This window comes from Taudactylus pleione, unplaced genomic scaffold (assembly GCF_031769625.1).
Source record: "Taudactylus pleione unplaced genomic scaffold, aTauple2 ptg000184l, whole genome shotgun sequence".
Lineage (NCBI taxonomy): Eukaryota > Metazoa > Chordata > Amphibia > Anura > Myobatrachidae > Taudactylus > Taudactylus pleione.
Window position 1 is genome coordinate 10,452,266 of NW_028284586.1, and position 19,758 is coordinate 10,472,023.

At 43.7% G+C, this 19,758-nt stretch overlaps 1 protein-coding gene across 1 annotated transcript in view; it reads right to left on the reverse strand.

Annotated features, from left to right (window-relative positions):
* XYLT1 (xylosyltransferase 1) overlaps window positions 1–19,758 on the reverse strand; it is a 346,586-nt gene that overhangs the window by 84,348 nt on the left and 242,480 nt on the right. The window contains exon 5 of the mRNA XM_088476228.1: window positions 6,704–6,784. Within this exon, the coding sequence (XP_088332354.1) occupies window positions 6,704–6,784 (81 nt within the window). The remainder of the gene's footprint in view (window positions 1–6,703; window positions 6,785–19,758) is intronic.

Here is a 19,758-nt window from a genome sequence, read left to right on the forward strand (position 1 = left end):
CTTTTCAGGGTAGGCAAATTTAGCATTCATATTAGAACCAACTAGAAATGTGGCGATATGGGTGACCTCCAAGAGACTGGCCAGGGCCAGAGTACAATACACTAATGTTGGGGTAGAAGCGCTATACTTGTAAAACAATATACATTTACAATAGCTGGTAATGTCACTTTAAATTTGTGGGGAAAGGTTTTAGTGCAGTAAAATATATATTTATACAGTATATGATGCATATACCATAATTGTTTAACTTTGACTATTTAAAAATAACACTGAATTGTATTATGATCATGTCCAATGGTAATATCACGCTGTATACTTCTAGTGTCCATAGTCTGTATAGTGTGTAATTGTAGGTGAGCTGATAGAGACATGATGCATGGCCACATAACGGATTGGGTGTGCCAACACACTAGGAGGCATGCTCTAGGCTGCTCTGTAACCCTATTCCATCCCCAACCAACTACTCTGTCACTGCCTACTGCACCATTGGCAGGTGCATGCGGCACCCATTCACCGCTGCTCTGCTATACAGACTAGTAGTGAATGGACATACTGTACCTCCCAACTGCCCGGTGGCTGAGATAATTCAGTCCTGATAGAGATAGTGGGACAGAGCACCCAAATAGAGATTGCCCCACTGCAATTGAGGTGCTTGTGAGGTATAACCTATCTCTGTATATTGTAGGGTGTATTATGTCCACTGGTTAAGTTATATCATGTAGTGTCATACTTGCCTACTCGCCTGGGTCATCCGAGAGGCTCCCGAAAATCAGGTGGTGTTCCCTGGCACCAAAGAGTAGGGAAGTCTCCAGGAGCCACCCACCATCCTGACTATAACAGTGTGTACCATGTCCAGTGGTCAGGACACATTAAATAGACATATTGTCCTATGTCTGGAAAACGTGCAATAGACTTCAATAGTGATCATATTTAGTGGTCAGGTCATGTTACTCTACTGTATGCTTTTATTTGAAGTAGACAAGTAGAACCAGTATTTCATTCACATATCTTATACTAAAGGTATCACAGGCAGGGCTGCCAAGAGCCGCCCTGGGCCCAGGTGAAGGGGGCGTGGCCTAATCGAGGGTGCCGCGTCCACGCCCCTTTAAGAAAAAACTTGTTGCAGAACCACATGCTGGGGAGGGGGGCACTGTGAGACCCTCAGCTCTGCGAATATCTGGGGGGGGGGGCACAATCATGATGATCGCTCCCCCCCACAGGCATAGGAGACTGATGCTGCTGCAGCAAGCAGTCTCCCTTTGCAGCCCAGCACACAGCAGTGTGTGTTGGACTGCTCAGCTGACAGGGAGGAGCGGGGTGGCGTCGGACCCGGGTAATTAGTATCCGCTCTCCCCTCCTCTCGGTGCCCCTGATCACAGGTATAAGCAAAATGGAATATGAAGTACATATTCCCTGGAATCTAAATTTTTTATCTTTCTAAATGTAATTGAATGTAACATTTTCGTGCAATTCTAACATTAAGGGGCAAATTTACTAAGCGATAGCAAGCCGGAAATTTACAGTCACTATACTAGTCAATGTTTTGCTTTGAATAGCATTGACGTTTTAAAGTTCCTGTTTAAACACGCCAAGAAGCATTGGCTTTTGCAAGCCGCAGCTTAGTGAATTTACCCCTAATAATGTTAACATATTATTTAGTCAATTTAAGATATACTCCATTTTATAATATACACCCTCCCCCTTCCCCCTGGAACCTAGGTATGAGCACTTTACTATTCTTTTAAAATGTGTCTGTTACCTCAATGCACATTGTCTTCAATGGAAGAAAATAACAGTAATTCCACTGATTTTTAAACACAGATAATGCATTAAATATCATACACAGAGGAGCAATTCCACTCTTAATTGCACTTAATTATACTTAATGTCATATTTACAATAAACGCAGATGTTATATAAAAGGGAAGAGCTCTGCTATATAGCAAGGCATTCACTCTGTCCAGCCTAGAGAGCTTGCTACCGATATAGAAGTTACAGTATTCTCACTACACACAGAATTGGTCTACAGCAGAGGTTCCCAAATGCGGTCCTCAAGGCTCCCCAACAGTTCAGGTTTTAGAGATCTTCATATATGCATCTACGCCCACTTTCTCATCCGCCCGCGGCAGTGTCCTTACTAGGATATGTTAATGCATATGTGCCTGAGTCAGAGTCAGATACATCTACGCCCACTTTTCCGGCCGCGGCAGTGCCCTAATTAGGATAAGCTATTGCATATAAGCCTGATTTTGAATCAAATGCATCTACACCCACTTTCCCGCACGGCCATGCGAGTATCCTTACTAGAAAAAAGATTTTGCATATAAGACTTTATCCAAGTCAGACGAATCTATGCCCATATTCCTGCCCAGCCGTGGCAGTGTCCTTACCAGGATATGCTATTGCATATGTGCCTGATTCTGAGTCAGACACAACTACGCCCACTTTCCCTCCCAGCCATGCGAGCGTCCTTACTAGGATAAGCTATTGCATATGTGCCTGATTTCGAGTCAGACGCATCTAGGCCCACTGTCCCGCCCGGCTGCGTCCTTGCTAGGATAAGCTATTGCATATAAGCTTGATTCTGAGTCAGACGCATCTACGCCCACTTTCCCGCCCGGCTGTGGCAGCGTCCTTACCAGGATAAGCTATTGCATATGTGCCTGATTTTGAGTCAGACACAGCTACGCCCACTTTCCCTCCCAGCCATGCGATTGTCCTTGCTAGGATAAGCTATTGCATATAAGCTTGATTCTGAGTCAGACGCATCTACGCCCACGTTCCCGCCCGGCTGCGGCAGCCTACTAACGAGGATAAGCTATTGCCTATGTGCCTGGGACCTGATTCAGACCTGGTCACTAGGAAGCGTTCGCTCTTAGCTGCCGATGGTTCGTATTCTGCATATGCATCGCAGTGCGCGAACTAGTCCGAGCGATCGGGAAGCATACGCTCGCCGAGCATAGACAGCCCAGCTGAATGAGTCACAGGACAAGCTGTTTGTGGGTGATAACGGGGGCAGGCCATTAAAATAGGGGAGTGGAGGTGCGAACGCAGGCGTGCCTGAGCGTCTTAACACCATTTCAGAGGCGTGCATAATTAAGAGACAGCGTCATAGTACACGTCATCTGGTTGAATTTTACACTGAAGTGCTCGCAGTGTTTGCGGTAGGGTATAGTCAACCTCAAGTGCTGTGGTCTCTTCCGATGTTACCCTATGTACCGATGGTTGCATACGCAAGTGGGCGTCTAAAGGCACAAGTGGGCGTCTTAAGACAGGCTGATGGGCGTCTGCATACACAAAGTGATTGCACGTCAAGACATAGTGGGCGTGCTTATGGCTTGCCGTGCGATCGCCTGCCGTGCCGTCACTTAGCCGAATTTGCATACACTGGGAACGAGCGTATGCATCTAGCGAGCGGGTCTGAATCGAGCCCCTGATTCCTAGTCAAATGCATCTAGGCCCACTTTCAGGCCTGGCCATGCTAGCGTCCTTACTAGGATATGCTATAGGATATGTTCCTGATTCTGAGTCAGACGCATCTACGCCCACTTTCCCGCCCGCCCATGCGAGCGTCCTTACTAGGATAAACTATAGCATATGTGCCTGATTCCGAGTCAGACACTTCTACGCCCACTTTCCGGCCCGGCCATGCGAGCGTCCTTACTAGGATAAACTATAGCATATGTGCCTGATTCCGAGTCAGACACTTCTACGCCCACTTTCCGGCCCGGCCATGCGAGCATCCTTACTAGGATATGCTACTGCAGTCTTTGTATTGTTTTATAAAATCTTTAATAAAAAGATTATTTTGGAAAAATAAAAAAGATCTGCACATGTGCAGGAGCTATGTGCAGATTTGGGTCTGCTATGTTCCTTGCAGTGTCCCAAAGGCTGCAGCATGACTGACTTGCTGCTGGCATTTGTGGGAGTGAAAGCCTTGTTTTCTGGGTGCGCCAAAGCCAGTTGCACACAGCTTCACTGGCTCTTGCAGCATGACTGGACATCCTGTGTAACTTGAGAGTTAAGGGGGAGGAGGCCTGGACTGCACACCTAAATTTAAAACATGGTAAGAGGTGCTGAGACTTGTAGTACAAAAAATGCAGATGCACACTCTAAGCAGTAAGAACAATAATAGTCCCAATAATTCTGATAAACTCTACAATTAACATGGGAGTATAAGGAAGGTTCTTAGTACATGTTTGGCCAAAAATATTATATACATATTAGAATGGGCACTATTATATGTAAGTCCTGGAGAAAATTGACATACTGTAATGTATATTGAGGATCTTTGGAATCCATCTTATGGGGGTCACTTTGATGTTGTGGATGGGCAAACATTTTTGGCCAAACATGTACTAAGAACCTCACTTATACTCCATGTTAAGTGTAGAGTTTATCAGGATTATTTTGACTATTATTGTTCTTAGTATTTAGAGTGTGCACCTGCTTTTTTTTGTTAATGTGGGGGTTACCCAGATGTCCGAAGGTCATGCAGCATCCATCTCTGAATCAGCCCCTAAGCCAGGACTCTCATTTCACTATCCCAAATAGCTATAGGTATTTGCTATTTGGGATAGAGAAATTGTTAGACCGCTAAACTATAGATCCTTGTACTGTAGATCTATTGAACACCTATAACTATGTATGGTTTTCTGTTTTTTTTGCCTATACTTTTATTCTCAGAAACAAACACTGTCATAATTCTGCACATTCATTACTGACCATAAACACAATTACACAAACTGCTTTTCCAGGATCTCTACTGAAGTCTTTCTTACCACTAAACTACTTTAACGCTGTTAATGTAATTTTCATCCTCATAAATTATATTCTTTGCATCTTTCCCCATGTTGTAATTGATTATATAATGGTTGCTACAGCTTCATCTCAGATCAGAATGAAACATGCCTTTAATGTCACTTGTCCTATTCTGAATCATCTGACTTTGCATACCGTATCTAAACCCGATTGATTGCAAGGCTAATATGCTTAAGGTCCTCCTGTGCTCCCTCTCTTAAGTTTATACAACAGCGTTCTTGAGAACACAAAGAGGATCCTTTCTGTCTGATTACTTTGTTTGCATTCTGTAAAAATGTCCTCATTACAGAAGCATTTGTATGTCCCACACGCTGCTGACCTAGCAAATCGGCTGTCCATTGATGTTCAATCTTTTAAGCTGCAGAGAATTGCACTAAAAAACAAGCAAATCCTAAATAATTTATCATTACAGTTTATGCAGAACACATTTTAGAAATTAGGTCTTACATATATAACCCAAAGTTATGTGCCCTAACGTATTTGTTTATTCCTGGTAGTACAATAGCTGTATATGAAACTATCTGATTTACTGTAGGTACCCAGCTGGTTTATATTGGTTGCATCTTGTTTTATGGTTATTTTTCTCATTAAATCCTACCCGTATGCAGGCCACTGGGGACCTGTACGATATTGCAATGCTGGCAAATTATTAGAATTAACATGTAAAATTTAACTTTTTTACATTTTCCGAGTTGTCAATCCTCTTCTAAGAGCATAAAAATGACACCTGCTTTGAAATATCACATAGCCTGACTATAATCTTTCCCGCTATCTCAACTCCCATTAAGCTAAGAAGAGTTCCACCTTATAGCTGTGGAAAACTAGTGGGATTTCACTAAGGTTTTAATGACCTGGGAGGCTGAAAGGAGAAAAACTTATAGAACAAATAGTCTAGCACAGCTAACCCATGTATGCAATTTCTGTTAATGCATCCCATGTCTCGGAGAGATAGCGCTGATCCTGCTGAGATGAAGGAACGTTTTCACCTTTATGTTCTGCTTTTATCTGTTCGCTCTAAAATATTAATTAGAGAGCTACAAGTCTATCTTTTTGTACTCTTTATTTTTTTTAAAGACAAGTTGGTATAGAATACATTTCTCATTAACTATAGCATGCACGATTGTTAAGAAAAAATCTAGAGTTTGGAAAAACTATAAAATGCCACAAAATGAGGGGGGGGAGGGGGGCAATGTAAAAGGTAAAAGACAGCCATGTGTTCAACTACTCAATCGTACTGACTAGAGAGAATTAACTGCTGATGATGTCACGCGCACGCGTAGACAGTAGTCACCAGCATATTGAGCGGAGGATGATTGGAAGATTTATTTATATATTTATTTGCCTGCACAGTTTGAAGCTTCAATTAACAACTACACAGTTCTTCTAATTCACAACAGTTTTCACCAATCACACACATTTATAATGTTATACAACATTCCCTTTCCAGTTATGGTGTCCTCTGACAGCCGAGAACAACTGCAATCCATCCGGATTTCTATTACTTGTCCCTGAATGTGCAGTCGGCTGGTGACCAGTATAGCACACTCACTTTGCCCAGTGGGAAGATGTATCAGGAGTTCTATGCTGGGGTCAGGGCTGAGCACTTCCCATCATTAGGCTCTGCCCCAAATTGCGGCATTACGCCATAAGGGGTTGGGGCTCATGTCACAGGCTTTGGACCCATGGCTGGTGCAGACATAGAGACAAAGCTGTCTCTGTCTAAGAAAATTTTTTTTTCAATCCATCAGGTTTACTCAGAAATCCCCCCCTGTGTGCGCCACTGGGCTTTACTTTAAGTATTTCCTTGTCATAAATGCACATGTTTTTATAGTAATGTATAAAACACAAAATAGGAATACTGTTTGATAACTTTTTTAAATACCTTGCATTGTCTCTCCCATGTGACTTCAAAAAGTTCATATCTCGATATCTTGAAAGAAATGCCACGAGTTGGTCATTTGTCCTGTAATGAGAAAAGGAGATGGTAGATATAAGGTCACACGGCTTTCTACTGAGTGATGAGTGATGTTTATTACAAGTATACACTAATTTACAAGGTTATAATAAACTACAAGACAGGCAGAATCACTGTCTTTTAGATGCAATGATGATTTATGGAATGTTTCAGTACCAATTAGGTCTCCATTATGAATGCTCTGATCAAGGTGTCCTTGATATATATTGTATCATAATATCTAGAAGACTTGAGTGCTGCCATTTTTTATATTTAGTTAAACATTAGCAAAGGTTCTCACTGACAGTACAGGCTTCAGACACAGGATAAAGGAATAAGGGTAGAGTGTATGGTATCAAGCAAAACATAAGCAGCAGTGATAATGCTGTATACGGAAATGCACACGACCTAATGAGTTATTTACGAAGCGTAGAGATGGCGACATTTTTCATGAGGTTAAAGTGATACTGATAACAATCAGCACATTCTTTATGAAGTAGGAAAAGTGATCTGTAAACTGTAAGCACTGCCACAGAGAACCAACAAGCATCCTTAGTAAAGAGGACTAGGGGGAAGATGTACTAATCCTTGGAGAGTAATAAAGTGGAGAATGATAAAGTACCTACCAATCAGCTCCTAACTATCACTGTACAGTTTGAAAAATGACAGTTAGAAGCTGATTGGTTGGTACTTTATCACTTTCCAAAGCTTAGTACATCTCCCCCTCTGAAACATGAACTATTGTACTAACAAGAATGATATATAATCTAGATAAAAATACAGTAGTTTACAGTATGTACAGTATGCAGTTTTGCGGTATTAAATGTACTAGTAAAATTAATGTTGTTAGTGTCATTGTGTTTATCTTGTTAATGTCAGTGTGAAGCCTATATCTTGTCTACAGTTTGATCACCCATGCCCACAAGATGTGCAGACATGTTATATGCTACAGTTTCCTTCTCCTCTCTGCCTACATCAGGCCATTGTTATATGTTACTACATGACTAAATTAAATGTATACACGCTTCCAATGTATATATAAAATGCATCAACATCTAACAAGTTATTAGATCACAATACTAGAAAGCAAATGACTTGTTGGTGCACTCAGTCATAGTTATGTTACATGTGTTAAGTACTGTACATTTTAGCAAAATAATTTGTTCATTATGAGCTTTGAAATATTTGAGTTTTGTTTTGCATTACAAATGAACCTTAATAGTTGGGGCAGCTGAAATACTACTCACAACTATGATTATTCTCGAATACCCAGTCTTCAATGTCATATAATTATATCCCTTACACAAGATGATATAGGATAATATAGCGGAATCAAGAATTTGACAATTTACAGTAGGATGTACTGTAGCAGACCTACCAAATGTTATTACTTGACGTATTCCTTAAACTGGCTACACAATCTTGCTGATGTGGTTGTCTAGCACAATTTTTAGACTAGTTCTCTGGCTAATAGGTCCACACAGGAACCGATCGCACATACACCAAAAAAATGCCATTCATTCCAGATCATTGCCTGATGGCACCAAGCATATCTTGCCATTACAAGGTCAGTTGGGTAAAAAAATGTTTTTGCTTTAATTGCACTCTATTTCCAGTCAAACACTACCAAATGAATCTAAGCTATCATAGGGGGCGACTCAATTTAATGGGAGTTGAATAGCGCCAGGGGGGAGTTCCCGGAGCTATTCAATTGACCACGATGTTAGGGTGAGTAAATGATTTCTTCTCGGATTTCTCTTCGTACCCTCAAGAGTATGCAACTAAAGTGCCGGTCGCGAGGCTGTTTTCCAGCTTAGTTCAGCGCTAACAGCCTCGTGGCCGGCACTTTAGTCGGAGAATGTCGGTTCTCGCTACTAAACACCCAGGCTAAGTCGTGAGAACCGGCATTCTCCAACTTAACTTGTAAGTGCCGGACTAAACAGCGCGCTGAATTGAAAAGCTCCAGGACCAACTTCCCAGCGCTATTCAACTCTCGCTGACTTGAAATGCCCCCATAGATACCATTTGTGTCCACAAAATTAATTATAATTTCAATAATTTATGCACTATTACATGTATATTACATTTCAGATGTTTTATGGTTTGTCAAAATATAGCTTTACATTTATATTTTAGAATTGTAAATGGCTGTAAAAAAACCTACATATTGATATAATTTTGCTTTAAGGTATATTTTTATTTTCGGAGATCTTCACAATCCACCATGTGGAAATAGATAATTGTAGACAAGTAGATCCCTCTCTTTCGTTGCTAACTCATGTGCGCTCTAATACCGTGCAGGGTCAGGCTTTACATTTGGCAACTATAGGAGAAAAAAAACTGTCTGTGTACAGAAAGCTGTGCAGATTTCCACATTGTATGCTTGGCTAATTCGCTATCTTAGTGAGATGAATGGACATTTAGAGAATTTACTTAGCAATCCTTCCACATGAAATCGTTTCAATAGCTAACTTCTTAGTGTGCTTTCCAAGGCCTGCAAAGATGCAATTTGGTGAGCTGAAAATCTGGGCATGTCTCAGAAGGCATGATGTCCTTGATGTGATTCTCTAGAAATATATACTGGAAATAACAGACTTTGCATGCAGGAAACACACTTAAAGGGAAATACTGGCAAAATATAGATAGACATAGGATAGAACAAAATATTCATCATAAACACTATGTATACTGTAGTAGAAAAATAACAGTATACAGCCCTCGGCGCTAGGACAGGGGGATGAGAGACACAAATAGGAAAATAAACAGGATATTTCTCTTCAGATGTTATAGAGTCATACTTGCCAACTCAACTCCCCAAAATAGTAGCAATCTCCCTGAAGAGTCTGGCAATCTCCCTGATTGCACCTTACCCCCCATCATGTAGCTGTTTTATATATTATATACACAGTGTTGGACTGGAGCATGAAGGGCCCACCGGGGGACTGCAGTGGTTGGGGCCCATGCTTAAGAGGTGTGGTCAGCCAATAGAGGGTGTGTGGCCAGCTATCACAGACTCTTGGCTAAACAACAGGCAAATTGTGATGTAGTTTGTAATTGTATAGAAGGGAACCAAGCACCCATGTTGATCAGTAGTCCTGCTACACCAGGTAACTGACTGTCTAATAGATTAACAAAGTATGATTTGAGGTCTGGAACCTGATAACCACAGTAAGGAGGTGGTCCCTCAAGCAATGTGGCCCACCAGGGATTTCCTCTGTACCCCTGTGGGCCAGTCCAACCCTATATATATATATATATATATATATATATATATATATACACAGAGATATATACATTCAAACGGGATCATTAGTATCATGTCACTACATTGGCTATAAGGCACAATGATCCATACTTGCCAACTCTCCATCATTGTCAGGGAGGCTCCCTGATATAGTAGCAATCTCCCTGTCTCCCTGAAGAGGCTAGCAATCTCCCTGATTGCATCTTACCCTCATTATGAAGCTATTATATTAATAAAAAACTGAGATATATATACATTCAAATGGAATCATTAGTATAATTTCCCTGCATTGGTTATAAGGCACAATGATCCCTAAGGTTACATGCATTTTCTGAAAAGTATCAGTGTGTTTTCATCAACAAGTAGATCTTACTGACTGCTTTTAGGCTCGGTTACATTTGGATGTACTGTAAATCAATTTTATGACACGCCCCTCAGATGTAGCAGTACACGCCCACTTTACCATCACGCTCATAGGTGCTGCTTTCACAATCTCCCTGAAATGCTTTTTCAAACGTAGGCTAGTATGCAATGATCCCTATAGCTACATGTATTTTCTGATAAGTATCAGGGTGTTTTCAGCAACAAGTAGATCTTACTAACTGCTTTGGGACTCATTTACATGTGTATGTAAGTACATTTTATGACACGTCTCCCAGATGTAGCAGTACACGTCCACTTTACTGCCGCGCTCATACGTGTTACAGTACTTTCACAATCTCCCTGAAATGCTTTTTCACAAATATAGCAACTGAGATATGGATGAATTTTAAGCAAATATTTTATTAGACAAATACATAATTAGCTTCAAAAAAGAGAAACTAGAGAACCATAAAATGAAATTTACATAGGTTTTAAACAGGCTCCATGCTATGGACAAGTAGCAATATACAGAATGTAATATTTAATTAAGCTAGCAGAGCAAAAAAACATATGCGCACATATATAGTCAACATTCTATATATTATATTATATGATATTATATAATTCCAAAAGGAACAGAAACAGTAAAACAGTCTCCCGTACCAGATAGCAAACTAGAAACCATAGGCGCCTAGGCAAGCTATCTACACACCGGATTCCAGTAAGGACCACACCAGTTAGTTATATGTGCAGCAGATACGAATTGTTTTGTGTAAACAGCACATATCATCATATGCTGATTAAAATAACTAAATAAGTCTAAACATCAATATACAGTTATGCAAATGTAACAGATATCAGAATTTGCATATAATTAAAATAATATATATAATGAAGTATAGAAAGTATTGTATTTTGACATTGATTTATATATATATATATCTGTATAATGTTAGTGAACAATACGGATAACAATGTGATTCAGCAGCACCTTCCCACAGCAACCAATAGGGCAGGACAATCATGGGAGGCTGAGAAGAACTCTTGCACTGCATGTTCTACCATCTCTTGTCACGTCATACACTGATCCTTGCTCTTTTGCAGATTTTCATTCCAGAGACTGATGTCCGAATGTCAGGAGTTTCACTAACCACAAATATGTAACACTACTGGATCTAGTCTGCTGCAAACCGGTCCCACAAGCAGGCTGCCAGTAATGCTCGCTATTCACTGGTCACAGACATATTAATCTGCATGTGACCACAGGGGCAAACGTAGGATTTCTATATGTTCTTTAATAAAATACAATTCCACAATGTTTCAAGGCATGAGAGGAGTTGCTGCGGCTGGGCTGCTCCCCCTCTGCCACCTTCTTGTATTCTGTGCATTACAGAGAAATACATATATTAAAACAGACCTCAAATCTGACTCCCTTCGCCCTCATCAGACTTTGTAAGCCGAATCTAACAACCGCCATCCTTCACTAGAAACCACATAAGTCTGCAACTCGCCTCCTCTAACTGAAAGTGATGGACAGATATCAACCCCACCCCCAATAAAAATTAAATTCCAGGACCAGACTTGATGTCCCCTAATCATTTACCTTTCATCGCCCACTTTTGTAAATCAGATCTCAGATCAATGGGGGACCCGCTCAAATAAATTACTAACCTTCCTCTGGCTGCCTGTCTTTAATGAGTCCCTCGCCATCTCTCTCTTAAGCGCTATATGTACCCTGATTAGTGGATAGCTCCAGCCATACACCAATCAGTGTGTGGAGATATCTCAACGCTGTGATTGGTGGATGGACAGAGTTATCCACCAATCAGCATTGTTTGGTGGATGGACCAATCGGCATTATTTAGCCTAAGTCATACGGGCCACCGATGCTCTGCACATTACTGACAGGCAGCCAGGACACAGGCAGAAGATGCTGCACTGCTACTCTGATGGTATCTGTACAACAATTGGAGTGGCTGGGGAGCAGGGTCGTAACTAGGGGTGTGCGAGTGGTGCTGCCACACAGAGCGTACGGCCCACTGTCCCACGGTACATGCATGTAGCTTGCAGGGTTCCTGGAACAGCACCCTGCAGCCACTAGCCCTACTGCTGAGCTGCCCAGATCGTCCATGGGATGCTCCAGACAGGTTCCCTGCAACTTGTGATGCTGCTTACCGGAGATGGCAGCGTTTAGGGGGCATGGCTGGCATAGGGTGACATAAATCCCTGTTGCGGCACTGCTGGGGAGCGTCCTCAGCATGTCTCCCGGGTGCCTGTCATAGGTATAAAGAGCACAAGGCACCGACCAGCCCGACCATTCTTCTAAAAAGTGTTTTGGGTCCCGTAAGAGGAGTTTCTAGGAACTCAGAAACCCCCCCTGCGTGCACCACTGGACCAGGCCACATTAGCCCAGATAGACTAGTGGAGAAAAGCCCTGAGCACAGTGTAGTGTACAGGGAGCATAACTGGCAGACTGATTCGGGGTCCTGTTCGCAGCAGTTCAAGAAGTATCTTCCACAATGCTCTTCAGTAACTTTAGCTCATATAAAAAGAATCAGCTTAAGAAAATAACAAATTCCTGCACACAAAAAATTATATTAAGGAATGTTTTATAGTAAAATAAATTTACTAACTTCATTGTATAAGTCTAGAAATCTTACAATCTATGTGGACAACTGTAATAGCTGTGGTGTTAGGCAAATCTTGTCATGTGCAGAAAGCCAACAAAATATGACCACATAAATTTATAGAAAAGGTCTGACCAACATCTGAAATCAGTTTTTGTAACCTTCATTTGCTATCAGTCACTACCCCCTCTATCAGCAGCTTTCTCAGGAAATAGTGACACAGATAAATGGGCAGCTTTGCTTTGTGAGATAAAAAAACCCACTACATCTGAGCCATTTGTATTAGTTCAGCGCATATCACCAGAAACTATATTACGGCATGCATTGTCCTACTGAGTATGCGCAGAAAGAAAAACTAAATAAATGTAATCTTTTAACCCTGACTGTCCAGCATGACACCAGTAAATGCTATTTTAGCTCATCTTATTTCACAATACTGCTTTAGAAATATATTAAATAAAATATACATTGATATTCCGGAAATTTTCTTGAGACATGGAATGAGGTACACTATCACTGAGACATGGAATGAGGTACACGATCACTGAGACAGGAATGAGGTACACTATGACTGAGACAGGAATGAGGTACACTATCACTGAGACAGGAATGAGGTACACTATCACTGAGACATGGAATGAGGTACACTATCACTGAGGCATGGAATGAGGTATACTATCACTGAGACATGGAATGAGGTACACTATCACTGAGGCATGGAATGAGGTATACTATCACTGAGACATGGAATGAGGTACACTATCACTGAGACATGGAATGAGGTACACTATCACTGAGACATGGAATGAGGTACACGATCACTGAGACAGGAATGAGGTACACTATCACTGAGACATGGAATGAGGTATACTATCACTGAGACAGGAATGAGGTACACTATCACTGAGACATGGAATGAGGTACACGATCACTGAGACAGGAATGAGGTACACTATCACTGAGACATGGAATGAGGTACACTATCACTGAGACAGGAATGAGGTACACTATCACTGAGACAGGAATGAGGTACACTATCACTGAGACATGGAATGAGGTACACTATCACTGAGACAGGAATGAGGTATACTATCACTGAGACATGGAATGAGGTACACTATCACTGAGACATGGAATGAGGTACACTATCACTGAAACATGGAATGAGGTACACTATCACTGAGTCATGGAATGAGGTACACGATCACTGAGACAGAATGAGGTACACTATCACTGAGACATGGAATGAGGTACACGATCACTGAGACAGGAATGAGGTACACTATCACTGAGACAGGAATGAGGTACACTATCACTGAGACATGGAATGAGGTACACTATCACTGAGACAGGAATGAGGTACACTATCACTGAGACATGGAATGAGGTACACTATCACTGAGAGGTACACTATCACTGAAACATGGAATGAGGTACACTATCACTGAGTCATGGAATGAGGAACACGATCACTGAGACAGGAATGAGGTACACTATCACTGAGACATGGAATGAGGTACACGATCACTGAGACATGGAATGAGGTACACTATCACTGAGACATGGAATGAGGTACACCGCCTCCGTTGTGCGCATATGCGAGACCCAGATAGCGACAGGCAATCCGTCACTCCGGGTCTCGCACCAAAGGGGGCGTGCTGTCGATGTTGAGTGACAGCACGCCCCCTTTGGTGGGCGGGCCGGGGGGGGTGGCTGCACAGGCGGAGGCGTTCACAAGTGATGTCAGTGGGAGAGCTTTCGGCTCTGTTTGAGCCGAAAGCTCTCTGGGGCTTGCGGCCACGAGACCCTACTACAAGGGTCTCGTCGCAAGCCCGATGGTCGCGATGGTCTTGACCATCGCAACCATCATCCTGGCCGCTCGCATTAGCTGTGGGTGGCAACCCACAGCAATGCGAGCGGCCAGGAGGCCGCTCCATAAAAAAAAAAAAGACGCCCTGATTCAAAGCAAGCGTTCTGTCAGAGCGTCCGGCTCTGAATCAGTGCCTATGTGCACCGTCACTGAGACATGGGAGTATGTGCACCGCCACTTAAACATGGAAGTATGTGGACCGTCACTAAAACATGGGACTATGGGCAATTGCATGCAGGCAGCTTTGCAATTGCGATCCTGGCAGATGTGGTAATGCAGCAGGAGGGATCATGCCTCCTGTGCATTACTTATCTTAGTTACAGTTTAGAGGAAGAGGCCAGGAAATCTCCGTAAGCCGACAGAGATCCTGGCTTCTTCCCTCCCTCGCAACGGCGGCGACACGTCCCTGTTTCAGCAACGGAGGGCATTGCCGCCCCTCCCTGCCCACAAAAGGCAGCAGACTGTCAATCACTGCCAGTTTGCAGCCAGTCTGCTAGTGAGTTAGCAGGACCCATTCTGCACACTTGCAGAATGGGTCCTGCGCCTGTGCAGATTCCCAAACATCAGGAATCTGCCTTCAGCAGTGCACTAGTGTGTACTACTGAATCAGGCCCTATGTGCACTGTCACTGAGACATGCATAGGGACACTCACTGCTGCCTTCTCATCTGCGTCTGACATCGCATACCGCCGTAAATATTGGTAACATTGATGCACATCGACCAACCATGCAGCATGTCTGACCTGTCTCAAACACATCAGCTCTCCTGACACGCAGAGAGCACTCATGCTGCGTATGTGATTGCAATGGCCAATTTACGCACACCCATGTAATGACGTTAAAACGGCAAGACACACCTGCGTTTTTCTAATCACCCCCCCGTTACTCCCCCATACACTGACTACCTGTCAATCATTAAGAGAATGGGTTCTCTGTGAGTATGGAATCACAATACAATCGCTGTGAGTGCGCAATGTGACTTTGACGCATGCACAATAGCAGAAAAATCAATTGTTTGTACATCTCTGAATCAGGCCCAATGTGTACTGTCACTGAGATATGGGACTATGGGGGCGATTCAAACCCGCTCGCTGGGCAGCGTTCGCTCGTAGGCGGCCAATTGTTGCAAACTGCGCATGTGTAAAAGACGCAGTGCGCGTGCGCGAACTAGTCACAGTGATCGGGAAATGATTGCTCCCAGCATCCTGCCAGCCCGCTAGTTTGAGTGACAGAACAGACCATTTGTGGGTGGTGACAGGGGAAAGATAAAGGAAACGGGGGTGTGGATGTGTGAACGCAGGCGTGTCAGTGCGTTTTTAAACCTATAAGGGCATGCATAATTAAGACGCAGCATCAGCATACACATTATACAAGTGAAATAAAGACAGCAGCACTCGCAGTGTTTGCGGTAGGATAGGGTCTACCTCAAGCACTGCGTGCTGGTTCGATGTCGCCCTATGGTACCAATGTTCTCATACACTTCCTGGATATGACATCTGAAAGTGGGCATCTTTTGACCAGGCTAGTGGGCGACTAACTTCACTCGGCGATCGCACGTTAAGACAGGGGCGTCCTGATGTCTTAGTGTGCGATAGCTGAATTTACATATCCGCCCCCTGACGGCTGTGAGAGAGCGCAGCATAGCGAACAGGTCTGAATGAGCTACTATGTGCGCCGTCACTATGTTCTCACTGAGACATGGGATTAGGTGCACGGTCACTAAGACATGGGAGTATGTGCACATCATTGAGACATGGGAGTAGGTGCATGGTCACTAATACATGGGAGTAGGGTGTGCCATCACTGACACATGGGATTAGGTGCAAGGTCACTAAGACATTGGAGTAGGTGCAAGTTATTGAGACATGGGAGTAGGTGCACGGTCACGAAGACATGGGTGTATGTGCACGTCATTGAGACATGGGACTAGGTGCACGGTCACTAAGACATGGGAGTATGTGCGCGTCATTGAGGTATGGGAGTAGGTGCACGGTCACTAAGACATGGGAGTATGTGCACTTCATTTAGACATGGGAGTAGGTGCACGGCCACTAAGACATGGGAGTATGTGCGCGTCATTGAGATATGGGAGTAGGTGCACAGTTACTAAGACATGGGAGTAGGTGCACGGTCACTAAGACATGGGAGTATGTGCACGTCATTGAGACATGGGAGTAAGTGCACGTCATTGAGACATGGGAGTAGGTGTATGTCAATGAGACATGGGAGTAGGTGTATGTCATTGAGACATGGGATTAGGGGCATAGTCACTAAGACATGGGAGTATGTGCACATCATTGAGACATTGGAGTAGGTGCACGGTCACTAAGACATGGGAGTATGTGCGCGTCATTGAGACATGGGAGTAGGTGCATAGTCACTAAGACATGTGCACGTCATTGAGACATTTGAGTATGTGCACGTCATTGAAACATGGGACTAGGTGCACGGTCACTAAGACATGGGTGTATGTGCACGTTCATTGAGACATGGGAGTAGGTGCACGTCCTTAAAACATGGGATTATGGGCACGGTCACTAAGACATGGGAGTATGTGCACGTCATTGAGACATGGGACTAGGTGCACGGTCACTAAGACATGGGAGTAAGTGCACGTTCATTGAGACATGGGAGTGGGTGCACGTCATTAAGACATGGGATTATGGGCATGGTCACCTAGACATGGGAGTATGTGCACGTCATTGAGACATGGGACTAGGTGCACGGTCACTAAGACATGGGAGTATGTGCACGTTCATTGAGACATGGGAGTAGGTGCACGTCATTAAGACATGGGATTATGGGCACGGTCACTAAGACATGGGAGTATGTGCACGTCATTGAGACATGGGAGTAGGTGCACGGTCACTAAGACATTTGAGTATGTGCACTTCATTTAGACATGGGAGTAGGTGCACGGCCACTAAGACATGGGAGTATGTGCACGTCATTGAGACATGGGAGTAGGTGCACAATCACTAAAACATGGGAGTATGTGCACATCATTGAGATATGGGAGTAGGTGCATGGTCACTGACATGGGAGTAAGTGCACGTTCATTGAGACATGGGAGTAGGTGCACGTCATTGAGACATGGGAGTAGGTGCAAGTCATTGAGACATGGGATTAGGGGCACGGTCACTAAGACATGGGAGTATGTGCACGTCATTGAGACATGGGAGTAGGTGCACGGTCACTAAGACATGGGAGTATGTGCACTTCATTTAGACATTGGAGTAGGTGCACGGTCACTAAGACATGGGAGTATGTGCGCGTCATTGAGACATGGGAGTAGGTGCATAGTCACTAAGACATGTGCACGTCATTGAGACATTTGAGTATGTGCACGTCATTGAAACATGGGACTAGGTGCACGGTCACTAAGACATGGGTGTATGTGCACGTTCATTGAGACATGGGAGTAGGTGCACGTCCTTAAAACATGGGATTCTGGGCACGGTCACTAAGACATGGGAGTATGTGCACGTCATTGAGACATGGGACTAGGTGCACGGTCACTAAGACATGGGAGTAAGTGCACGTTCATTGAGACATGGGAGTGGGTGCACGTCATTAAGACATGGGATTATGGGCATGGTCACCTAGACATGGGAGTATGTGCACGTCATTGAGACATGGGACTAGGTGCACGGTCACTAAGACATGGGAGTATGTGCACGTTCATTGAGACATGGGAGTAGGTGCACGTCATTAAGACATGGGATTATGGGCACGGTCACTAAGACATGGGAGTATGTGCACGTCATTGAGACATGGGAGTAGGTGCACGGTCACTAAGACATTTGAGTATGTGCACTTCATTTAGACATGGGAGTAGGTGCACGGCCACTAAGACATGGGAGTATGTGCACGTCATTGAGACATGGGAGTAGGTGCACAATCACTAAAACATGGGAGTATGTGCACATCATTGAGATATGGGAGTAGGTGCATGGTCACTGACATGGGAGTAAGTGCACGTTCATTGAGACATGGGAGTAGGTGCACGTCATTGAGACATGGGAGTAGGTGCAAGTCATTGAGACATGGGATTAGGGGCACGGTCACTAAGACATGGGAGTATGTGCACGTCATTGAGACATGGGAGTAGGTGCACGGTCACTAAGACATGGGAGTATGTGCACTTCATTTAGACATGGGAGTAGGTGCACGGTCACTAAGACATGGGAGTATGTGCGCGTCATTGAGATATGGGAGTAGGTGCACAGTCACTAAGACATGGGAGTATGTGCACATCATTGAGATATGGGAGTAGGTGCACGGCATTGAGACATGGGAGTAGGTGCAAGTCATTGAGACATGGGATTAGGGGCACGGTCACTAAGACATGGGAGTATGTGCACATCATTGAGACATGGGAGTAGGTGCATGGTCACTAAGACATGGGAGTATGTGCGCGTCATTGAGACATGGGAGTAGGTGCATAGTCACTAAGACATGGGAGTATGTGTACATCATTGAGACATGGGAGTAGGTGCACGGTCATTAAGACATGGGAGTATGTGCGCATAATTGAGATATGGGAGTAGGTGCACAGCCACTAAGACATGGGAGTATGTGCACGTTCATTGAGACATGGGAGTAGGTGCATGTCATTGAGACATGGGAGTAGGTGCATTGAGACATGGGATTAGGGGCACGGTCACTAAGACATGGGAGTATGTGCATGTCATTGAGACATTGGAGTAGGTGCACGTCATTGAGACATGGGAGTAGGTGCAAGTCATTGAGATATGGGATTAGGGGCACGGTCACTAAGACATGGGAGTATGTGCACGTCATTGAGACATGGGAGTATGTGCACGTCATTGAGACATGGGAGTAGGTGTATGTCAATGAGACATGGGAGTAGGTGTAC